General features: G+C 36.4%; 1 protein-coding gene across 14 annotated transcripts in view; it reads left to right on the top strand.

Annotated features, from left to right (window-relative positions):
* The window catches only part of LOC123673496 (ankyrin-2-like), a 121,201-nt gene that overhangs the window by 95,011 nt on the left and 1,473 nt on the right, over positions 1-24,717 (top strand). For 6 of the 14 annotated variants that reach the window (XM_045608005.1, XM_045608006.1, XM_045608003.1 and 3 more), the window contains 10 exons: positions 522-746; positions 2,121-2,281; positions 2,334-2,545; positions 6,267-6,471; positions 9,592-9,755; positions 11,076-11,375; positions 13,225-13,405; positions 16,428-16,889; positions 19,269-19,508; positions 19,913-21,097. In XM_045608005.1, coding sequence (XP_045463961.1) covers positions 522-746; positions 2,121-2,281; positions 2,334-2,545; positions 6,267-6,471; positions 9,592-9,755; positions 11,076-11,375; positions 13,225-13,405; positions 16,428-16,889; positions 19,269-19,508; positions 19,913-21,097 — 3,335 coding nt within the window. Of the gene's footprint in view, positions 1-521; positions 747-2,120; positions 2,282-2,333; positions 2,546-6,266; positions 6,472-9,591; positions 9,756-11,075; positions 11,376-13,224; positions 13,406-16,427; positions 16,890-19,268; positions 19,509-19,912; positions 21,098-23,012; positions 23,127-24,717 lie in introns of all 14 variants that reach the window. The other 8 variants (XM_045608012.1, XM_045608013.1, XM_045608010.1 and 5 more) reach the window with 2 other exon arrangements.

Below are 24,717 nucleotides of genomic sequence, written 5' to 3'. Positions count from 1 at the left end.
TTTTTCACTTTGTTTTACCTGCTTGTTATAAAGTTGAGTTGTAATTTTGATTTGGTTTTCTTTTTATCTCATATTTATTGGCACTCACACGATGCACTTTCATTTTATTAGGTCAATGGTTATCAGCATGCTTACTCTAATTCATGTGTTATATATCTTATGTAAGACATATTTTCATCTCAAATATATTTGTTTAAATGATAGAGAATGAGGATTTAATGGGAAGGATGGAATTGAATATAATCGAATTGAATAATTGGTAGATTTAGGTGGGTACTATGATCTTCCAAAAAGAAATAAGTTGAAAATGAAGAATATTAGATTTAATGAGTAATATATCACTAACGATATGGTGCAAAAATACATTTTTATGTTTTCAACGGGCATAATGACAAGAATATAATATATAATATGAACACGATATTATAATTTTTCAAATAAAATTTTTCTAGAGTAGAAGATCATGATACCTTCTTGATTGATTTTCTAAACTTTTTGAAAACATCTTCAATCTCTTGTAGCTTTCTGGTATCATTCCTTGTGGATGCCAGAGGCGGAGCTATGCGGGGATGTAGGCATTCTGGCGTTAGGGTGATAGTCCCACCAAAGTGTGCAGGCAGTCCTACACGTATCACATGCAGATATGTTAGGCCTCAAAGGACACCTCATCCACCTCCCTTGATGGAAGGAGAAGCTTTAGCCAGCAGACTGCTTGAACTTGGACCGGTTGGAGCGAAATTCTTGGGGTGAGAAATTTAAGTACTTTAAAAATGAGTAGAATGTGATCGCAGTGCTTTGTTTCGACTTTAGCTCTTTTTGATCGCTGTCATTTCGTCTCGATATATGTAATTTTTGGGTATTGAACCAAGGATGGTCTTAAAGATAAGATTGGATTCACTGATGACGAATCAGTGCTCAAATTCTATTCTGTCTATCCGTCCGTGAACACGATAACACTCGAAAGGAAAACCTAGAAAATCAAGCTATCGAGGAAATTACTATTCATGAAATTATAAATTTAATTATCGAAACATCGACTTTAATTTCCTTTCTATGTTTTCCGGAAGTAACAGTCATTTAGTTAGAAATTGCGGTTTTTCCTTGATAACTCATAAATTTTTCCCTTCACGTATAGGGTTTACTTAAACAACCCTTTTTTTATACGTAGAATTGACTGAAAGAATAAAAAAATAGAGGTTCTGATTTGAAAATCTTGAGTTTCGATAAATTTGATATGTCCAAGTTCTTCTCATGAACTCCCTGTATATTTCTTCTCCGAACCGAAAACAGTCTTGTAATCTTACGTATTGCTAGAATCAAAATGAGAAAGGTTTTTTCGAGAAGAATTTTTTCTGCAGAAATATTTAAAAAAAAATGTTAGTCCTCGTCACAAAATTTTTTTTTCATAAGCCTCTCATTAACTCACGAACTTTGGAGTTTATACCCAAGGCATGACATATTGCTGAAATTGTCATCAAATAGGCTATATTATAATGATCTAATTATATACCACGGGTGCCATTTGAAATGAGAAAGTAGTAGTATGTTTCCGGTATAACCGGAAGTTGTAAAGGTTCGAAAATATTCTAGGGATAAATATCATTGTCTCAAACACAAATATGCAAATTTTTAGCACAAAATTATAATTAGTTTTCTTTAAATGTCTAATAGGACAACGCGGTGAATCACCCTGTGTATTGTAGGGAATTTTTTTTTTCAAGGGTAAGGTGGACACCAATTTTTTTTCTTCAAAAATTCATTCACCGTTTGATATCCAAAATAGCTTTTTAACTTTCCGTTCTTGAAGATATCCAATAACTCCACAAGAAATATTTTTGCACTGAAACTTCTAGTTTGCCTAAGATTGATTTTCTGTTATGATGAGAATTTTACTTTTTATATTAGTACTTTTACATAATTTTGTCATCTTCTTGGTATGTCTAAATTATGAACTTGATATAGTCTGCTTGTATTAAAATGATTTACAATATTCTTTCAAACTACTAGTCTCAATTTCATATTAGAAACAGCAATTCATATACCTGGAGTTAATTTGACAAATTGATGAAATACGTAGGTATCTGCCTATCATAAAATAACATGCTGATTTATTTTTATAGACCAGTAATTATCGAAGTTCCTCATTTCGCTTCACTGAGAGGCAAACAACGAGAAATTATCGTTTTGAGATCGGAAAACGGGGAAACCTGGAAAGAACATACCTTGGAAGCCAACGAGGAAGCGGTACAAGACGTGCTGAACCACAGTTTCGACGGTGAAGGTATAATAACCTTGAACATCAGTCGGATGAGATAACCAATAATCGTTTTCAGAACTGAGTCAGATCGAGGACCTGCACACAAATAGGATTACTCGTATTTTAACCAACGATTTTCCACATTATTTTGCCGTTGTGTCCAGAATTCGACAAGAAATCCATGCTATAGGTCAAGATGGAGGTACAGTGTCCAGTACCGCTGTTCCCTTGGTGCAAGCTGTATTTCCACCTAATGCATTGACGAAGAAAATAAGAGTTGGTTTGCAAGTGAGTAAATTACTTATATACTGAGTACTGACTGACATTAGACGTATTAGACACAGAAGGCATGATTAAGTAGAGTTGATTTTGTGATAATACTGTAGATAAAAATAGCAATAAGCACAATAAATGATAGTAAAAACGAACATTCTTATAGGTAACTATTTCACTACCAAAATCACTAGCATGTCGAAAATTTTAACGTCTCCAAATTCCAATTCCTCCTGTTTATGGAGGAACCTCTTTTTTCCACTTTTTATATAGTTGCTTTGGAGGTAAGCTTGTTCGGCTTTTTCACTCTTATACTTCTTTCGTTTGGCATGGAGGTGGCATTTTGTGCATTTGTTGTCTTTTCGACTGGAAATAGTTCGCAGTTTATGTATTCTTCCATCTATTCTATCTGTATCTTTATTACCTCTTTTAATCTTTCTATATATTAAGGTTATCTATTATCTGTTTTGTTTTTCGTTGTAAGATCTTCTTGCAATTTTCCACATTGTACCATGTGCTGTGATGCTCGGGAGTATTACTGTTCAACTTGTTTTTACCAAAAAATTTTCAGGCCTATTATATTTTTCGTTCGATTTTCTGATTCTGCATGTTTGTGAATTTCGGGGTTTTCTTTTTAGTTTTGTTTGCAGCAACCTATTTTTCTAAAGTCTTGGTATTCTTATTCATTCTTCATAGTTCCAAATGATTCACAACATTATCGAATTCAATTTGATCACTCGAAGTACAGACTTTGGGGATCTCAGAAATGAGAAGTAGCAGTAACGGCTCGTGCCCTCGAGATGTGGGTCGGCCACACTCCGGAAAATTACGAACGTATATATCAAATTTTTTAAAATTCATTAGTTCCAAAAAATGAAGTGATGAAATGTCTTTAAACCTTATTTCAATTTGAGTTATAATTAAATCCAGAATTTCACAAAAAAACCGTTTCATTGAGGAATTATCCGTGAGCTGAATTTCGGAATCTATTTTACGTTTTCGACGTCTAGCACTCGGTGGCATTACTTCTGGGAGTTTTTCTACTTCTGAATATAAGCGAATGAAATACTCATCTTCTGTGCGAAATTTTTTCAGAGTCGATAATAAAGAAGTGATTCTGGCGTTGCAATAAGTTATATCTGATAACTTATGCTGGATTATAGAAAAAACGGGATCTGTGTATGTAAAAATCAAATTAAAAGAGTGGAGAATGAACAAAAATTCGAAATCATTCAACATTTTCTTCAGACCGGTAGCTTCACGTATTGTAATATCATCCCATTCATCTAAATTGTCGCTGATATGATCAATTAAAAACTTCAATTAATTCTTCTCTCTTATCGAATATTATTTTTACAGCGCGAGATTTGAAATTCCAACGAGTTTACGAGCTAGAGGGTAATCTTTTTTTGCAAATTTCGTCTAGAATATTAGTGCGTTTACTTGATTTAGTGAAAAACGACGAAAATCCTGAAATATTCGAAAAAAACACGCGACACTCATTTATTTTTTTGGTCGAATCTTGTAACACTAAATTCAATTTATGTGCATAACAGTGCGTGAATAGTGCTTGAGGAGCAATTGTTTTCATTCGCGCTTGTAACCCATTAATTTCCCCCGCCATCACAGCTGCCCCGTCATATGTTTGACCTACTAATTTAGTCGTTAAATTGAAATCTTTAAAATTGTCCAACAAGGTATTGAAAATATCATTCGCGGTTCGACCTTTACCAACATCGAAAAAACCCCAAAATCATTCGGATATTTTACCTTCTCGAACGAAGCGGAAAATTACTGACATCTGTCAAAAACATTTAACATCCGTTGTTTCGTCTATTTCCCAAGAAAAGCACGCAGAATTATTTATTTCCTCGCGAATTTTCTCCCTCGAAATTACAGAACTTTTGAAATCAGGATGTTTTCAAAGTTAGGAATATATTAATTATATTTTCATGATCAGAAAATCAATACCTAACTACCATCGAACGGCATAAATAAGTTCTTTTCTGATTAAGACGTAATATCCCATAATTAACCATTCATTTGAATATATTAATTATATTTTCATGATCTGAAAATCAATAGCTACTATCGAACGGCATAAATAAGTTCTTTTCTGATTAAGACATAATGTCTCATAATTTAATAAATATATAAATAAATACATAAATTAACCATTCATTTAATTATCAAATATTTGAAATAAACTGTGAAAAGTTGCTGCTTGACGCTCTGCAATAGGATAACCGGCCAGCCGACCCTGTGTATTGGGAAGCGACCTTACATCGAGCTGTTGTGCCGTTCTATTGAGTGGTCGTATTCTGGGCGTATGTCGTAGTATCTTTTCCTTTACGTAGCGCTCTCGGTAGCGCTGGTTCCGCCATCAGCTCTTGGCCGACGTAACGTGATGAGATGCTGTCAGTGACATTCCAGGGGTTGCAATTGTATAATTGTAACATTTGTGTTACATTTCAGACCTAATGTTACGGTGTTACGTACAATTCTGGAATAACCTGTTTGGGGTGATGTTACGAAAAGTAACCATTTACGATTGTGGTTTGTTACAATTTATGAAAGGGAATAACAACGCTGGATGCTTTGGAAATCGAATATTAGGTGGGTCCGAAAGAAAATATTGGCCGGTATAAGTTATATTTTCCTGTTCTGAGTGGAAATATTCATTACCGAGGGAATTTGGATATCGAAATCGATAACTCCGATTGAGTTTGAATGAATTGAATATCTAGAATTATTTTCTATTTCCCGATAATTTTTGGGTCGGCCCGGCCGACCCTGCCGACCCTGACGAGCCGTCACTGAGAAGTAGAACCCTTTATCTAGATAAACTAATCTATCTATATAGTGTTCTGTTGCTCCCAAAGCGCAAATGGCGCATGAAATAACGTGCGCTCAAAAGCTCCTACAGTTATGTCTTTTCTCGAAGTTTTCATTTCATCTAGCAATTCTTGGTGTCACATCTTATTTAATGAAAAGGCAGACCGACTGCCCAAGAAATGGGGGTCAATCCTCTTTACTGGACAGAGTTATTTGGTGGCTTTCCAGCCAGTCATCAAGCGATGGCAATTGAGAAATGGCAACAAAAAAAGAAGCTTGCTTTCTGGCGAGCAGTCAATTGTCAAATACAGACAAAATCACTTCTATCCTACTCGACGAGCTGGACTAAAAAAGTTCTCTCATTCAGAAAACAGAGAAAAACTGAGGCAACTGACGGGCGCACTCACGGGATAATCTCCTGTAAGGTATCATCTGAAAAACATGAGAAAATCGTCAGAGGACAAATTTCGCTTCTGTCAAGAAGCCACTGGAACAGCCAAACACTTGCTATGCGAATGTGAAGCTGTTCATATATATATATAGTTCATTGAGGCTTTATTGCCGAACTGGTAAACAGCGCAGAGGTGCACAATAGATCTTTAGGTCAAGGTGCATGAGAGGTAGCATGGTCTTTCGCATCTTCTCTAATCTATTATATTGAACTGGAAGGAGAAAACTCAACTGTTTCTGAATTAAAGAGAGGATCTTTCATGAATATGTATATAGTGTTTGGAATAACACCAAAGAAAAATGTGAGATATCCACTAATGACCAATATGTGATCTTATCTTATTTAAATACGTTTTGGGACTAAAAAACATAACGTCGGTAGTCTCCTCCTTAACTGATTCAAGTGAATATTATACAAACTGGAGTAAAAAAACCTTTTTTTTCTTTTTAGGCCCAAGCAATCGATTCAGAACTTGTATCTAAGCTACTGGGTCATGGCGTAGCAATTTCACCCATTGTAACCGTCGAACCAAGACGTCGAAAATTCCACAAGGCGATCACCTTGAGTCTACCGGCTCCAAGGGCCCATACTCAAGGCATGATCAACCAGTATTCCGGATCTGCACCAACACTGAGGTTACTCTGCTCGATAACAGGTAAATCAAAATTTTATTCAAGATGAAAGAGCCAACAAGCAGAAAGCAATCAATAATTGTTTGAACCTAATCAATGAATTTGCTCTATTCATCTCGTCTAAATATACGGGGTGGCTCACATAAAACAGTCCTACCGAATATTTTCGTGAATTTAAGTTTTTCCGGAAAATTGAGACAACTCAGTTTCAGTTGGTTGAGGTTATCTTGTTATTGTAAATTGCTGGCTGTATGATCATCCACTTAAGCGGGGAGGTAACCCTCATGAATTTTAAATGGCAATAGGCAGGGCCGGCGCGAGTAATTTTGGCATCTGAAGCATCAATAACTACATGACCTTCATAATACAACACCCCCCAAAAAAACATCACCTTTTCCGATGATAATACAAAAATTTCTTCTTCCGATGAAGAATATTGCAATGGTGTGTAAAAAAATTGAATTCTTATGAATGAAGAATATTGAAATGTTTTAATATACCTATAATATTACATAAAACAGCAAAACAGAACAAAATATATAAGTAAAAATATCGAAATACACATAATATGTATGTAGGATCCAGTTATTGTTCCCTGTAAATAAGTGAGATGGTCAACGGGATGCTTGGAGACCTATTAGTTTTTCAAGTGTCGAAGGCATGACGATTTCAATGAATTTACAGGGAACGAATTGTTATTGTACATATAATGTAAAAAGGATGTGTAATTCTTCGGGGTGTCGAAGATGTGTCATGTCGGTTGTAAAACTTAAGAGATTCACTGGGGTTGGGAAAGTTCGAGAACAAGACGGTTATACCAGATGTGTTACATCTGTGTATCAGGTTCTAGTCCTTCGAGAATATTCGATTTCCAGGAATCCGCGAAGATCTTTGTGAGCGGTACGGCAAAGCTCTTATTGGACTAGGGGATGGTACTTTCCCTAGGGGTGTGGTCAAGCCGAAAGAAGGGAGGTCGATATTCGAGACAGGGTAGTTCCAATCGGCAGAGAGGGAGTTCAACTTAAGCCGAAGAAGAGTCAAGTTCGGTCGGTCAACTTAAGACGTAAGACGAAAAGACGGTTCGCGGACTAAATTAAGACGAGTTAGAAACGAGACGAACGAAAACTTGAAGTACGACGAAGACGTGATAAACGAAGACGTTTCGAGTAATCAACAAACGAGTTAAAGACGAAATTCAGAACCGTAGTGAGAAACTTGTTAATTAAGACGTAATTAGGATCTTCTCAATACTGAGTTGGCTTTGTAAATAGATGAAAATAATTGAAAAGAGTTTAATTATTACAAATCCAACAAAGTCACGGAGAAAAAGACGAAAGGCCAGGTAATCGAATCATACCTCTAGACGATCGATTAACCAAGCCTACATGTATAATATCGTAAACATAAAAATTCAACTCCCACATGACACTGGGTATGATTGAAGAAGATTGAAGATTGATTACCACACCACAAGATACAAAGGGCGGTAGAAAAGTTCAGTTATTAAATGGGATAACAAACATATGTTTCGCTCAAAACATTTGGCATTAGTACCTAAGTAGTTTTTAATACAAATCGTATAAATTTTCCATATGTTGAATGTGTGAAAATCGGCTGTCGTCTTTGTTAAATACATAATGATTTTATCCCTCAATAAGGGTAATGGGAAATTCTCTTTAGATTGGTTGCGCTGCCATGTGTTATTTGTTATACAACCTCATGTTATTTTTAAGAATTAAGGATGAAATATGAAAAGGCGGCCTGCAAACTGGCCGACTTGCCGCCCCTCAAATGAAGGTGCCTAAAACGGTCGCTTTACCCCTAACGCCGGAATTTTATTTATCAATGTGCAAGAAAAATTCAGTTTGGTCTTCGTTTTGGGATGAAAAAAAAATCGTTGAATTGAAGATCAAAGAGCTCCAGATTCTGAACGAATTTTAATCCAGAAAATATTTGAATTGCCTACCGTTCATTTTTGAGTAGTAAGAGCGGCTTTGATCTAGATCTTATCAAGAATTCGATTATGAAAAAAATTTCTTGAGGGGGTTCTCAACCGCTTAAGTGTAGGTGACAGAAATATTCGGAAGGATTCTTCTATGTGCGTCTTTTCTATATATCTATTAATTATCGAATTGCTCATATTTTTCATTGTTAGTTAGTTTCAGTAATATTTGTTAAACTTTATCATTACATACAATTTATACAAACTAAGGCAATAATTCTATAGTTAGTTAATATTCAGGACGAACAAGATTGAACTCATCAGAATTTCGAATCCATTATCTCGATGCAAAGGAGGGTATTATAACTTTGTAGCTGTCCTAGGGATATTTTTCTTGTTTTGGTGGATTATTATTATATTCCTAAAATCAAATTATGAATGATATTGAATTTTGTGTGACTACACTCTTTCGTTTCACTTCCATTCATTAAACCTATTCATTGAAAATTAGAAGTGTATGTGTTGTATTTTTAAAATGATTTTTTTCTTAGTAGTGGAGTTACATAAAATAGATATTATAGTGTCACTATTATTATGCTACTGGAGAACAGTCTATGTTGTTTAGAGCATGTTGAATACTTAAATCGATGTTGTCTTTACTATTGCATACCACTCTTGATATCCATGCTTCGTATAGGAACTAAATCAGGTAAATTTAGTTCCATTCACTAATTCATTTAAGCTCCCGCTTAGACTAGATTTAATTTTTCACTGATTTCCAGATGACAAATGACAAAAACATTATTCAACAGTAATGCCTACTATTTTCCTATCATAAAATATTTTTGCCAATGTCTGTTGTATGGAAATCAGTGTTGAAAATTCAAGAGGTGCATATATTCAGCACAAATAGAATTTGTTATGCACTTAGCGCACTCATCCTATGTCATTTAGATTTTCTGGAATTTTTCCCTTAAAAAATATGCTTAACTAAGTACATTGCAGATAAAGTTCATTTCGTATTACTTGGTTGGGTTTAATGAATCAATAAAGTCAATCAATTTACTTAAGTCAATTCATTGCTTCATAAATATTATAAACAGGAATACGTAAATTTATCGACGGCAAATATTATGCTTCTATATTATTTTAAACTCTCCACTTGAAGTTTGGATTCTAATCAATTTTGTCCATATGATAGGTGGACAAAATAAGGCTATTTGGGAGGATGTTACCGGATCTACGCCTTTGACCTTTGTCAAAGAATGTGTATCATTCACAACTACCGTATCGGCAAGGTTTTGGCTTATGGATTGCAGGAATGTTTCTGATGCCGCTAAAATGGCAACAGAATTGTACACTCAGGTAAGACAATCCCAGACTAGGAGAAAAGTTGTCTTCTTAAACCTTTTTTTTTCAATAACTTGCGAGTGTAACATGAGGTCATAGCCTATTGTTGAATGCAGGTAATCCAACCTTTTCAGAAGAATTTCATGTTGTTCATCCTAAGATACAGGGTGATTAGTGAAAATTGACATAAATTTCTGATATCCATAACTTGGAAATCGGCAGTCCGATTTTGTTTAGTTTCTCCGAAACTAACAGTCTTAGGATACACAAAAAAAAAGCTACTATTCTGGAAGGCCTAGATGACCTGTATTCACCACCAGATTATGACAATTGTTCTTTGGCTTTGTAAACGGTGTTTTTTTTAGAGCTATAGAACTTTGAATTGCATAAAACAACGATGGATTATTCGATTGACATAAATTTTATTTATCCGCAAGATAATCTTGTGACATTACATTTTAAATATGATTTCTGGCATATGACCGCCACGGCTGGCTCGGATGTAGTCCAATCTGGACGTCCAATTTTCGATGACTTTTTCCAACATTTGTGGCCGTATATCGGCAATAACACGGCGAATGTTGTCTTCCAAATGGTCAAGGGTTTGTGGCTTATCCGCATAGACCAATGACTTTACATAGCCCCACAGGAAGTAGTCTAGCGGTGTTAAATCACAAGATCTTGGAGGCCAATTTACAGGTCCAAAACGTGAAATTAGGCGGTCAACAAACGTGTCTTTCAATAAATCGATTGAGGCACGAGCTGTGTGACATGTTGCGCCGTCTTGTTGGAACCACAGCTCCTAGACACCATGGTTGTTCAATTCAGGAATGAAACAGTTAGTAATCATGGCTCTATACCGATCACCATTGACTGTAACGTTATGGCCATCATCGTTTTTGAAGAAGTACGGACCAATGATTCCACCAGCCCATAAAGCGCACCAAACAGTCAGTTTTTCTGGATGTAACGGTGTTTCGACATACACTTGAGGATTGGCTTCACTTTAAATGCGGCAGTTTTGTTTGTTGACGTAGCCATTCAACCAGAAGTGCGCTTCATCGCTAATGGACGTTGTGCGCGATACGTATTCCGCACAGAACCATTATTTTCGAAATGAAATAGCACTATTTGCAAGCGTTGTTCAGGCGTGAGTCTATTGATGATGAATTTCCAAACCAAATTGAGAATAAATCACTTGACAGCTGTTAAATCGGTCGCCATCTTGAACAGTAATGCCAACTTAAAGTTATATACCTCGAAAAAAAAACACCCGTTACATCGGAGCAGTATTCGAAGGTTGAATTCTCTTTCAAACACAATCAACTTTTTCAGTCAACACATGTTCCCTTCATGGCGAATTTCGTTGTTTTTGCCAAAAGAGTGAATCACTTTGAATGTAGGATTCGGGTCTTCTGTATGACCGACGACAAGGAAGATAAAACTTTAGAACATCAAGAACAGTTCACCGAGATAGCCAAGAGTCGCGACGTGGAGGTTTTGGAAGAGAAAGATATATTCTTGGAATTCACCGGAAATCTGGTACCTGTGCTCCAATCTGGTGATCAGCTGAAATTGGGATTCAAAGCATTTAGAGAGAACAGACTGGCTTTCACCATGCGTGTTAAAGATGTGGTAAGTGGATTCAGTATTAGGCGAACTATTTAAATTTACACTGCGCAAAAAAATTAACGCACATTCTGAAAATCTAAATTTTAATGAATGTTAACTCTACATTGACTTTATAACTATTTTTTTGTGTTCTCTCGGGAAGGTTTTGAACGAAACAAGACACATTAAATGGAAGAAAAATTCAGGATTACACCGAATCTTATGTGAAAGAAGAGAAATAAACAATTTTCAAAATACTGGAATGCTGATAAGTGATTTAATACTTGGTATTTCCACCCCTTGCGTTAATTACAGCTCGGCAACGACGGTTCATACTCAAAATGACCGATCTTGAAATGTTCTGATCTAATCTAATCTAATTGGGAAAAACCTCCAAGACTTACATTACTTCCGGCCACATCAGAAACAGATTGAAATATATATTTTTGTCTTTACAATCCTTCCCAGATTTCTCCGAGTTGGATTCCTAAGTCATTAAGAGTAGCTGGATGATTTTCTGAACTTCTCAGCCTTCTATTGAGGTTGTCCCAAACCTGCTCAATCGGATTGAGATCTGAATTTCTTGCTGGCCATTCCATTCGAGATACTTCAACCTCTTCAAGGTACTCCTGAACGATGCGCGCACGATGGGGTCTGGCATTATCGTCCATAAAAATGAAATTTTCATCAATGTATGGGGCAAATGGCAACACATGCTCTTCAAGAATGTTCCTTCTATACCTATCAGCAATCATAGCTCTATTATCAACGACCACTAGGTCTGTGCGAGCAGTCAAAGATATTCCACCCCATACCATAATCGATCCTCCCCCGAAACCAGTAGTATTCAGGAAATTGCACTGAGCATATCTTTCATGTGGACGTCTGTATACAAGGGAACGTCGATCACAATGGTAGAGGCAGAATCTAGACTCATCTGTGAAGAGAACTCTTTCCCAATCAGCTTCTTCCCAATGGATATGCTCTCTCGCAAAATCCAAACGCGCCCTTCGATGGGCTGGGGTAAGGGCTGGGCCTCTTGCCGCGACACGAGTCCTTAAATCATATTCTCTGAGGCGATTCCTTATTGTCTGAGTGCTAATTTGCACCCCATGAGTTTGCTCAAGATGATTTTGAAGGAGGCGAGCGGTTGCAAACCGTTGTCTCAACGAAGAAACTCTCAAGTAACGTTCTTGAATGGCAGTTGTTACCCGTGGTCTACCCTGTCCTGGTCTTCGGACATTCATACCTGTCTTCCTGAATCGCTGCAACATTCTGGACACACTTGTATGGGAAACTCCAAACGTTTCTGCAATTCTTGTGTATGTCCACCCTTCTTCTCGCAAAATTACCGCTTGGGCACATTCCTCTTGGGTCAAATTGCGTGTTTCGCTTTGCATAGCGATCGAGTGTAGAAAATCAAACGAAAGAAGAACTATTGATCACTAAAATTGATCGAGAACAACTGATTTCAGAATGGAGCCAATGCATAAAAAATCTGATAATCTCATCTTTTTTATTCCTGCTGAGAAAAAAACATCTGTATTGAAGAAAAACGTTGAAAGTGGATAACATATGCATGCATAATTCTGATGAAAATAATTATCATTGAGAACACCTTCAGTTGTAGAATAAATTTGAGATTTCCAAAATGTGCGTTAATTTTTTTGCGCAGTTAATTTAAGTAGATCCCACCTGATTGATCATCTCCCATAGATTTAAACTGATTGTTTTCGATAGAGAAAAAAAATATAGAAATGTAACAAATACATTCGAATTCATTGTGGATATGTAATGAAATGACTGCGTTATGACTCATTACTCCTTTGTATGGAATTCTCTGGACCAAACATTGTAATTTTTCTTATTCTAGGATGAAAATGCCGCAGGAAGACTGATTTTCATGAATGATGCAAAAGTGGCCAGAGGAGAGCCCAACCAAACTCCGCTTTGTACTTTAAATTTAGTTTTACCCAAAGAGGTTCAACCTGATTCGCATTCCGATCTTTTGTCTTTGGATAAAGACCATAGCTACCTTCTTCATGGAGGAATAAGTGAGTATTTAATTTCAAATCTAATATTCAATTTGCATCATCACCTTTCAGAAAACAGGCGTAAGACTGGAATAACCCAGTGTTCATTTCTATAAGAAACACAAATAAACTGCTCCACAGGAGTTAGGGATATTGACTTAAATTGCAAAAAAATATAATTTAAATGAGATTTTTGTGATGAAAATTCATATTAATATGCTTTCAAGTTGCAGGAAATAAAACTAATTTTAGCCTGTAGGTCTGCAGCGTATACAGGGTGGTTAAGAAAAATTGAGTAAAATAACGAAATTTTATTCTCAGAGGAGTCAGGCATTTTAAGACTATCAATACAATGTATGGCCTCCGCGGGCATCAATAACAGCTTGACATCTTGTTTGCATACTACACACGAGGTTGTTGAACATTTCTTGAGGAATTTGGTTCTATAAACGGGGCAGAAGCTTTCTCAGATCATTTAAGGATTCTGGGGTAGGTTGATAATTATCTAATCTTCTTAGGAGCATATCCCATGCATGTTCTATGCAATGCCAATCTGGTGAGTGCGGAGGAATTAGAAAATGTGGAATACCAAGCTCCTCGCGCGCATTCTCAACTATGGCTGCACGGTGCGGTCTATCGTTATCGTCTAGAATTTGAAAAGTTTCACCAATAGCAGCCTGAAAATTTGGCACAACATTGTCAATGACATGCTCCCTATAGTGTAAGGCGGTCATATTCCCAGGACAAATTTGTAGATCTTCGCGCCCGTTGAAACATATCCCGGCCCATACTATAACACTACCCCCTCGGAATGGATGGACTTCTTGGACATAGCGACGATTAAGGGGTAGGCGTTGGATTGTCCATACCTTCATTCTTCGAGAATTTGAAAATCGTCCATATCTGGATTCATCAGTGAAAAGGACACTACGCCAATGATGGTTCCAATTGATATCTTGCCTTGCCCATTCCAGTCTTTGACGCTTATGATCACGGGTTAATGGAACTCCTCTTAATGAACGTCTAGAACCTAGATTCACTTCTCTCAAACGTCGTCTGATGGTTCCGATGGAAACTTGGACCCCATCAGCATTTTGAAGAGTATTCCGTAGCATTCCATACGTAGATGTGGGGTTTCTTCTCGCCGAAACGGTGATGAAACGATCCTGATCAGGTGTTGTTTTTCGTCGCCCACCAAGCCTTGGTTTTTCCAACATGGAACCTGTCTCCCTGAACCTATTCCAAAGTCGAGATATCACACTTTGGCTGACTTGGAGCCTTTCCGCTACAACAACCTATTAGCCTCAGCGTTTGTTAATTTACGTCTTTGTAATAAACTGGCCTGTAGTTGGGTGTTAATGTTTAAAAAGGAACTTATTAGAAGAGCGGCTTTCTATAGTTCTGGCCAGTATAGTTGAAATTAACACAATTTCTCTTTTATGAAAGAATCTTTCGTGCGTCCGGCTTATGCACTAGGATAAGTCTTATATTTGATCTTTTTCGAGGAGGTGTTTCACTGAATGAGACCAAGTATTTTGGATAACAAAGTTTAAAAATGGATTGAAATAATTAATGAAAAATAATACAATCAATAAAATTTGCACATTACTAGCCTATGGCAAACACCTCAAGAGTAAATAAGAAAAAAATTATAACCTTCGACAATCTTGGACTATTTTGGTAAATCTCTTATAAGGAGAAAAATCATCAAACAATATATATAAGATTAAATTGAATATCCTTACCCTGGATATCACAATCACTGTTCAAATAAACCTTTCAACAAATTCCCTATTTGTACCTTTCCTGAAACCGTTCCCGCAAACCGACTTGAACTTATTCAACTTAGAATCGAACTTTAACTCAGGGCCGAATTGCCCTCTTGGTCCCAACTTCCGAACCGAACCCGATCTTCCACTTGAACTCTAACTTTAATTCTAACTCCCTGACCCTAACTTCTAACTGACTACCGAATTGAAAACTGTTGTTTTTATCGTTGAATAATCGTCACCCTCCTTCTACCAAATTTTTCTAAGCGTCTATCTTTTTTTTCTTTCGTCCAATCAGAGTGATTGTCCTTATGTACCTAGATTATTGGTTCCACCCCATGTTATGTTCTATTGACATGGGGTTGTACCGTTAACACCGCCATTGTGGGAACCATTATGGGCGCACCACCGTTGGTGGTCCCTCCGAATAGGACAGATTTTTTTGTTCGAAGTTTTGGGCCATTTAAACCTCCCTAGAGTTTTTGCGACTAAATTTTATTGCTTTGACATCCTGTCCAATTCTCTTGAAATTTGACCCTAGTTGTTTTATTGTGGGATATCGACAGTGCCAACCACCCTGGGGTGTTTATCTTAAGCCAGGATGAAGGATTTAATGCCTAATAAATGTGAGGGGTGACAACGACTTTGTTTGCGTTCCCTCTTCTGAGATAGAAACGGGAATTTGTTGAATATCCTTTCAATGAGCCTGTACTAATTGTGAATTATTATTCACATTCATTACATCTTGGCATTTTCAGAAAACTCGTTTCAAATCGAAGCCATTGATAAACTGACTCCATTTCGAAATAAGAACAATCATGAAGCATATGCAAAGAACCAAACTTCAGAAAAAAGGCGACCAGATTGACGAAATGTCATATACTGATTTTATTGGATCGATTCAAGTTTTAAATGATTTTACAGCGATTTTCTCGAAAATTGAAACGATTGAATACGATATCCCTAACTCTTGTGGATCAGTATATTTGTCAGATTCTCCTTAGATAGCTACTATTCAGCTGATTGTAATTTGTAATAAGAAAATAGTTTTACGGTGTGCTGACAAATTTTTCAATTCTGGAAAAAGAACCTCCCGGGCGGGATTCGAACCCGCAACCTCCGAATCACTAGTCCGTCGCTCTACCAACTGAGCTAACGAGGATCTTTTTCCAGAATTGAAAAATTTGTCTGCACGCCGTAAAACTGTTTTCTTATATTTATCTCACAGACGTTATAATCACTTTCGTAATTTGTAATTCAAAATGTCTCCTCAGGTAAACCAGATACGATACACAGAGCCGACTTCAAACTTTCCGACATCTGCAATCTTCTCGATGAGGACTGGGAGAAATTAGCTGCAGAACTCGACATACCACCTTCAGATATCGAAATAATAAAACAAGAATACCCCGAAAATAAACCGCAGCAAGCGATGATAATGTTCAGATTGTGGCTGAGACAGAAGGCCAATAAAGCCACAGGAAACCAACTGGAAGTAGCTCTGAGAAAAATAGGCAGACAAGATGTGATCGACCAATGCATTTGCAATGTGGAATTAGTAACGGACGATATGGAGAGGGCCTTGGCCAAAGTGAGGTTGGATCAGTCTGGTTTCGACGCCCTTCGCGAAGATATTGGCTCGAGGGATTCATCACTGAAAAGAGACGGCACCTTAGGGTCAGCGAAGCTAGAAGGAATTAGTATTTATGATGATTTAGATAGGAGTGAAAAGTCAGGTGAGTCCTCATTGAATCTTTGAAATACACTGCGCAAAAAAATTAACGAACATTCTGAAAATCTCAATTTTAATGAAAGTTAACTCTACATTGACTTTATAACTTATTTTTTATGTTCTCTCGGGAAGGTTTTGAACGAAACAAGACACATTAAATGGAAGAAAAATTCAGGATTTCACCGAATCTTATGTGAAAGAAGAGAAATAAATAAATTTCAAAATACTGGAATGATGATAAGTGATTTAATACTTGGTATTTCTACCCATTGCGTTAATTACAGCTCGGCAACGACGGTTCATACTCAAAATGAGTGATCTTAAAATGTTCTGATCTAATCCTTCCCAGATTTCTCTGAGTTGGATTGCTAAGTAATTAAGAGTAGCTGGATGATTTTCTGAACTTCTCAGCCTTCTATCGAGGTTGTCCCAAACCTGCTCAATCGGATTGAGATCTGGACTTCTTGCTGGCCATTCCATTCGAGAGACTTCAACCTCTTCAAGGTACTCCTGAACGATGCGCGCACGATGGGGTCTGGCATTATCGTCCATAAAAATGAAATTTTCACCAATTTATGGGGCAAATGGCACTACATGCTCGTCAAGAGTGTTCCTTATATACCTATCAGCATTCATAGCTCCATTATCAACGACCACTAGGTCTGTACGAGCAGTCAAAGATATTTCACCCCATACCATAATCGATCCTCCCCCGAAACCAGTAGTATTTAGGAAATTGCACTGAGCATATCTTTCATGTGGACGTCTATATACAAGGGAACGTCGATCACAATGGGAGAGGCAGAATCTAGACTCATCTGTGAAGAAAACTCTTACCCAATTGGCCTCCCAATGGATATGCTCTCTCGCAAAATCCAAACGCGCCCTTCGATGGGCTGGGGTAAGAGCTGGGCCTCTTGTCGCGACACGAGGCCTTAAATCATATTCTCTGAGGCGATTTCTTATTGTCAGAGTGCTAATTTGCACCCCATGAGTTTGCTCAACCTGCTTTTTAAGGAGGCGAGCGATTGCAAACCGTTGTCTCAACGAAGAAACTCTCAAGTAACGTTCTTGAATGGCAGTTGTTACCAGTGGTCTACCCTGTCCTGGTCCTCGGACATTCATACCTGTCTTCCTGAATCGCTGCGACATTCTGGACACACTTGTATGAGAAACTCCAAACCTTTCTGTAATTATTGTGTATGTCCACCCTTCTTCTCGCAAAACTACAGCTTGGGCACATTCCTCTTGGGTCAAATTGCGTGTTTCGCGTTGCATAGCGATCGAGTGTAGAAAATCAAACGAAAGAAAAACTATTGATCACTAGAATTGATCGAGAACAACTGATTTCAGAATGGAGCCAATACATTCAAAATCTGATAATCTCATCTTTTTTTATTCCTGCTGAGAAAAAACATCTGTATTGAAGAAAAACGTTGAAAGTGGATAACATCTGCATGCATAATTCTGATAAAAATAATTATCATTGAGAACACCTTCAGTTGTAGAATAAATTTGAGATTTTCATAATGTGCGTTAATTTTTTTGCGCAGTGTATTCGAAATATTCTGCACCAAGAAAATCGAGCCTTCTGATTATTTTCCCGATTTTGAGAGTTCCATGCGCTCTTATGACAGATCTGTCTGCAATCAGTAAGTTATCAGTGTTCATGTTTGAGGAACAATTGCTCAAAAATAAGTGGATAAAAAAAATTAAGATTTTTTTACTCCTTCAAAAAGTATCGTTTTTGAAAACCTCTTTGCACCAATTTGTCGCTCTCATGTGCTAGGAGTCGTTTTAAACCTCGTTGTTCACTACACACAATTATCACTTGTACTATATTTGGTCTTTCAACTTGTGCATGATATAAATTTTGAATAATGATGAACGAAGGTGCTTCTTCTTCTTCTATTAGACCTTCAGGTGTGTTTATTATGAAGGTCGCTTCAGTGGGTTGTGGCTTCTTTGGAGATATAACTCCTGCTATATTTCCATCGTTTGGGTGGTCTTCCTAATGGTCGTCTACTTGATGGTTTCCGGTCCTTAGCGATATATGTTAATCTGTTGTGGTCCATTGTTTCTACGTGGCTTCGCCAATATCTTTTTCTCTTCCTTCCCCACCTCAATATATTTTACACTTTACAACTATCTAATATCGCTGTTTCTCACTCTGTTACTTATAGTTTTTCCTGTAATTGTCCTGAGAGTTTTCATCTCTGCTGTTCTTAGGATGGTCTCGAAAATAATTCTTGTACGAGGAAATATTAAGGAAAATCCTTCCACCCGTCGATTTCTAATTTCAAAAGTAATTTATCGTATCCTTTTTTGAATTTGATATTTCTTCATTCAAATAATAATCTTTTATTGTCGCGTTTATTTTCAGAAGTTGAGACCTATGCAATCAAGAAAACTGACAGTGAAACGAATGGCTATGTGAATATGGAAATTGTGGATAATGGAATGGATTCACCGAATGCTAATAGAAAAATTTTCAAAATCAAAACCGATCAACTGAAATCCACACCTGCAGGAAAGAACCGAAATGAAGATTACAATGCCAACACTCCACCTCCCAGTCCTGCCGATTTCAACCATCATAAACATGCAGGGCATGAAGTTGAAAGTAAGTTTTCAATCGATTTTTTAACATCTAACAAATGAAGAGGATTCCCCTCTTTATATGAAATTATTTGCAAGTTTTTTAATGCTCATCATTATTAATCATTCAATCATAAAAGTGGGGCATCCGATAGAATATTAAATGTAATAGAGCCATTATATTCCGCTGTTTCGGCCAAAATTTTGCTCCAAAGTTTAAGTTATAATTGTTCCTAATAATTCATGCCCATTTTAATATTTTTGCTTGGATTTCGACACTTATTTCCTGTAGAAGTAGTAGATTTCATGCATCCGGTGAAGGAATTAGCTTCTTCTTGGTTTAGCATAGTCGAGTATTCTTTTGGAGATTGCATTCTTCCTTAGCGATGGCTTTGAAGGCAAACTCAGTAGTTTTCAATTTTTCCCAAGGAATAAACCAGGAGGAACCAGTTTTCTGTTCCACCCCTAAGAAATCTGTAATCATGGACCCGATAGAAGTCCTCAAAAAAAATGTAGGAGACACGTTGACTTTCCTCCATCAAGAGCGAAATGATTTCCTACCAGATGACGACATTATCATACCTAGTCGTAAAGACGATCATGTTTCTAAAGTCATCGATTTGGACAGTATCACCACAAAGTCTCCGAAGAAGAACGAAGCTGATGACCAGGATAATTTGAGAAACGAAGTCGAACAACAGCTATCTGAAGTGATCAAACAAGCAGAAGACACAGTGAATGATATGAAATACAATTTCGAAGAGAAATCAGATGAAGACGATATGAAGAATGCAACCGAGGATACTTTGGATAACTTGGAAAGCTTGAAGGAAGATTCCATTTCCAACGCTCAAGAAAAAAGCGAGGAAGCTTTTAAATTTTTAGAGAACGAGGCGTCTAGTCCTCTACCTACCAGTAAAAACCTTCCCGAGGATGTAACCTTCATTCAGAAAGAAATATATTCTATAACGAGTGATCCTGTAGGATCTACCCCGTCTTCCGAAGAATCGATTCCGATCAATATAAGGGAGCATACTTCAGAACCCATCGGTTTGTTGGAAAGGAAACAAGACTGTTCGTCGCCTGAGAACGACTTGCTCAGTCGGATACCGATCAGTACGAAAGATGGTAAAGTGAAAACGATCAAGAAACATTCTAAGGACCCCCTGAAAGAGTTCGTCAAGCTATCCCAAGATTTCAATTGGGACGATCAAGGCAAAGAAATAGTTCAAACAACTGTAGTTACAGATCCCATCGTAAAAACAACAGTCACTCGAATAACAACGAAAGAAGGCGAATTGCCCGATGAGTTATTGAACCATCAGTTTGTAGAGACTACGGAAATACTTCCTAAAAGTAAGATACCAGTGTTGAAAACGGAAACGACTGTAGTATCCCCGATTACCTTCGAGGAGACCAGAATAACTGAAACCATAACGTCGCCGATTTCTTTGGTTTCCACCAAGAGCAGTACCATGGGTTCGGACTCTGAAGATGACAGTCATATGAGTCCACCTTTGAAAGGAGTGTTGAGAAGGGGAGGGGTAGGAAGTTCTAGCGGATCGGACGTTGCACTCCATGAAGAGGGAGCCGAATTGAGTGAGGACGAATCAGGTATGTGATTCCTCGTAACTATTCATTCAGCTTCCATTTTACTAGCGCTTTCTTAACAATATTGACGTAAATTTGATGATTGATACTTTTGAGTAGAATAGAAGCCTAGCTGCAATATGTTTTCTCTGTTCTACAACGTTGAATTTTACTAAGTGACATATTTAAATCGCATCAAATAATCTTTTTATTTTGATCTTATTTATTTTGATTCATCTGAAACGTTGCAGATCTGATAGTGTATTCTTTAAGAAATTACAGCATTAACATTTCATTGAAGTTTCATAAATGCTGAGTTTTTCAAAAATAAAATCTATTCCACACAAATTTAATTATCGATTTTTTCGAGATATGCAATGAAAAAAATTACCAATGAAATTATCATTTTTATCAAATTATTAACAAAAAAATAAAAGAATACCTTGCTGTATCTCAAAACTAAAGGGTGTTTTTTTTAGATCTATAGAACTTTAAATTGCAATAAAACAACGATGGATTATTCGATTGACATGAATTTTATTTATCCGCAAGATAATCTTGTGGCATTACATTTTAAATATGATTTCTGGCATATGACCGCCACGGCTGGCTCGGATGTAGTCCAATCTGGACGTCCAATTTTCGATGACTTTTTCCAAAATTTGTGGCCGTATATCCGCAATAATACGGCGAATGTTGTCTTTCAAATGGTCAAGGGTTTGTGGCTTATCCGCATAGAGCAATGACTTTACATAGCCCCACAGAAAGTAGTCTAGCGGTGTTAAATCACAAGATCTTGGAGGCCAATTCACAAGTCGAAAACGTGAAATCAGGCGGTCACCAAACGTGTCTTTCAATAAATCGATTGTGGCACGAGCTGTGTGACATGTTGCGCCGTCTTGTTGGAATAACAGCTCCTGACATCATGGTTGTTCAATTCAGGAATGAAAAAGTTAGTAATCATGGCTCTATACCGATCACCATTGACTGTAACGTTCTGGCCATCATCGTTTTTGAAGAAGTACGGACCAATGATTTCACCAGCCGATAAAGCGCACCAAACAGTCAGTTTTTCTGGATGTAACGGTGTTTCGACATACACTTGAGGATTAGCTTCACTCCAAATGCGGCAGTTTCGTTTGTTGACGTAGCCATTCAACCAGAAGTGTGCTTCATCGCTAAACAAAATGAAATGGACGTAGTGCGCGATACGTATTCCGCACAGAACCATTATTTTCGAAATAAAATTGCACTATTTGCAAGCGTTGCCAAACCAAACTGAGAATAAATCACTTGACAGCTGTTAAATCGGTCGCCATATTGAACAGTAATGCCAACTTAAAGTTATATACCTCGAAAAGAAACACCCTATATTAGTGGATTTTCTTCGATTTTCAGCAAGCTGCATTTTAGAAACTATGCATAAACACCTGTATGAGAACTTGTCGTTTCATAAGAATGAAAACCCCCTTTCAATATTGTGAAAATTGTTCCAGTTGGATTTCTGATAGGATATAAGGGCTCACAAAATTAACTCCTACAAAATTTCTACCTGTCATCTTCAATGTGATATTGATAATATGATTCATTTATTTGTGTCACTTAGTTAATTCGTTGGTTCAATTTGTGCTGATAATTATTCGAAAATATTTCTAAATTAAGTAAATATTTCAAATCATAATTCTAATAAAACTCGAGAAAACAAATATTATTATGATGAGTTTGATTCGATGAACTAATTTTATTTGTAGATAGAAATAGATCTATGCATGCTACACTTTCTCATTTTCTTCAATTTTTAATTTTAAGCTATTTTTTAAATCTCTCCACACTAACTACAATTTGAGATTTCATTTACGAAGTAGCGTTGTTGAGTGATTTAATTGTTGATTGTGTTTGAATTTGTAATGTTTCTCGTTTAACCTAATGTTTTGCCTAGCATCACAAAAGACCCTAAAGACATGGCATGTACTTACCCCTCTAGTATGGTCACTTGTTGCATTGGCAACCAGCATGATCGTGTTGGCACTACTTGCACAATCTTGACTATATGGTATGCAATATTTGATTTTATTAATATCCCATGTTCATTTAAATCGATTCCCTATAAAAATACAATCACGAGACTCAATACAGATTGACTTGGCTGCATACACTACCGTGACATACTTACACTGGACTGAAAATAATGAAACTAGAATTTTTTAAAACAATACCGAGACGTGTTGGGCAGTGTATAGATAATCGCGGTGGACAAACACATTATTAAAAAATTTATTAGAAAAAATGGTAAACCCTTCGTCTTTTTCTCCAAATTTCAGTCATATAATCCTTGCCATACTATCTATGTTTTACCAAAAAAAAATTAAATTTAAACAGCTCCTTCTGGGTGTTGCAGTTTCTTTGTCAGTTAGTATATTTGTCGTTGGATTTCTGTGGAATAGAAATCTCACTCTCTACTGAGGGAATTAAATATGTTTTTTAGTCCAAATTAACAGATGTTTTGATCAAAATCATATTCCCTATTTTTAGACTAACGGAATTTGATAATTACTGAACAATAAACAGACATTTTTGATATTTATAGTCCGCATAAGTATGTCAAAAACGCAGTTACCCTTTATTCGTCCAGTGTAATATGAATAGTAGTGTATCTAGTAAGCGCAAGATGAATCATTAAATATGTATATATTTCGACTCATTCTAATAACTTGCGAATTTTTTCATTTCAAACACATAGTTTTATTCATTCGGGAATACAGGTACTCTTATTTTCATTTATTTTCCAAAGGCTTCCCATTTAGCTCCCTTGGTTTGCAATGCGGTTGCTAACTCAATTAATTATTCATTTTCGAAAATTCTAATATCCTAAATGTATCAAGTTGAAATAATTTATACTTACGTATAGTATGAAAAAATATATACTTACTTGAATATGAGTAGAATTGCTTTCATAGGAAAAACAGTTTTGTTTAGCAACTTTGTTAAGATAACCCTCAATGGTTTTCTCAGTTTTATAGGTAAAAATCATTGCAAATATATCTTTTATCTTTATTTCAACAAACTTTAACTCCTTGATTTTTAAATAGGTAATAGCATTCGATTCGAAGAAATTCACTGCTATTATGATTTACTCGTATAGAATTTTGATCCTAAACAATGTAATTGGACACATTTCATTTCATTATGTAGTTTAATAATCTAATGCTCTCCTTCAGTGATCTGAATTCACCTAACATGACCTAATTTATCAATATTTGAATAGCAATTCGAAAGAGTTTTTTTAGAATGTGCCTGAATTCATATTTATAACTTCAAACTACTGAGAAAAAAGACGATATTATATAGGGATAATGTCCCAGTGAGTATTAAAGATGAAATAAAATTCACTTTCTCATCAGTATGCTTGAATCTTAAAAAAAATGTATGTTCATTTTTCAAATCTTAAACTAAAGAAGCATGATACAATCATTTTAGCTTAGCTTACTCTGCATAAAATTTTAAAATGAGGCATGATGATTTAACATCTTAATACTTAGGCTTTATTCCTAACATACCAATTTCTGTATGAAAAAAAGTGCTTCACAGCAAATTTTAAAGCTTTTATGCTTGAATGCTTGTTAGCGTGGATAATATTTTACATA

This window comes from Harmonia axyridis, chromosome 2, assembly GCF_914767665.1.
Source record: "Harmonia axyridis chromosome 2, icHarAxyr1.1, whole genome shotgun sequence".
NCBI classification, from domain to species: domain Eukaryota; kingdom Metazoa; phylum Arthropoda; class Insecta; order Coleoptera; family Coccinellidae; genus Harmonia; species Harmonia axyridis.
The sequence above is the reverse complement of the archived record's forward strand: the minus strand, read 5'-3'. Positions and strand labels throughout refer to the sequence as shown.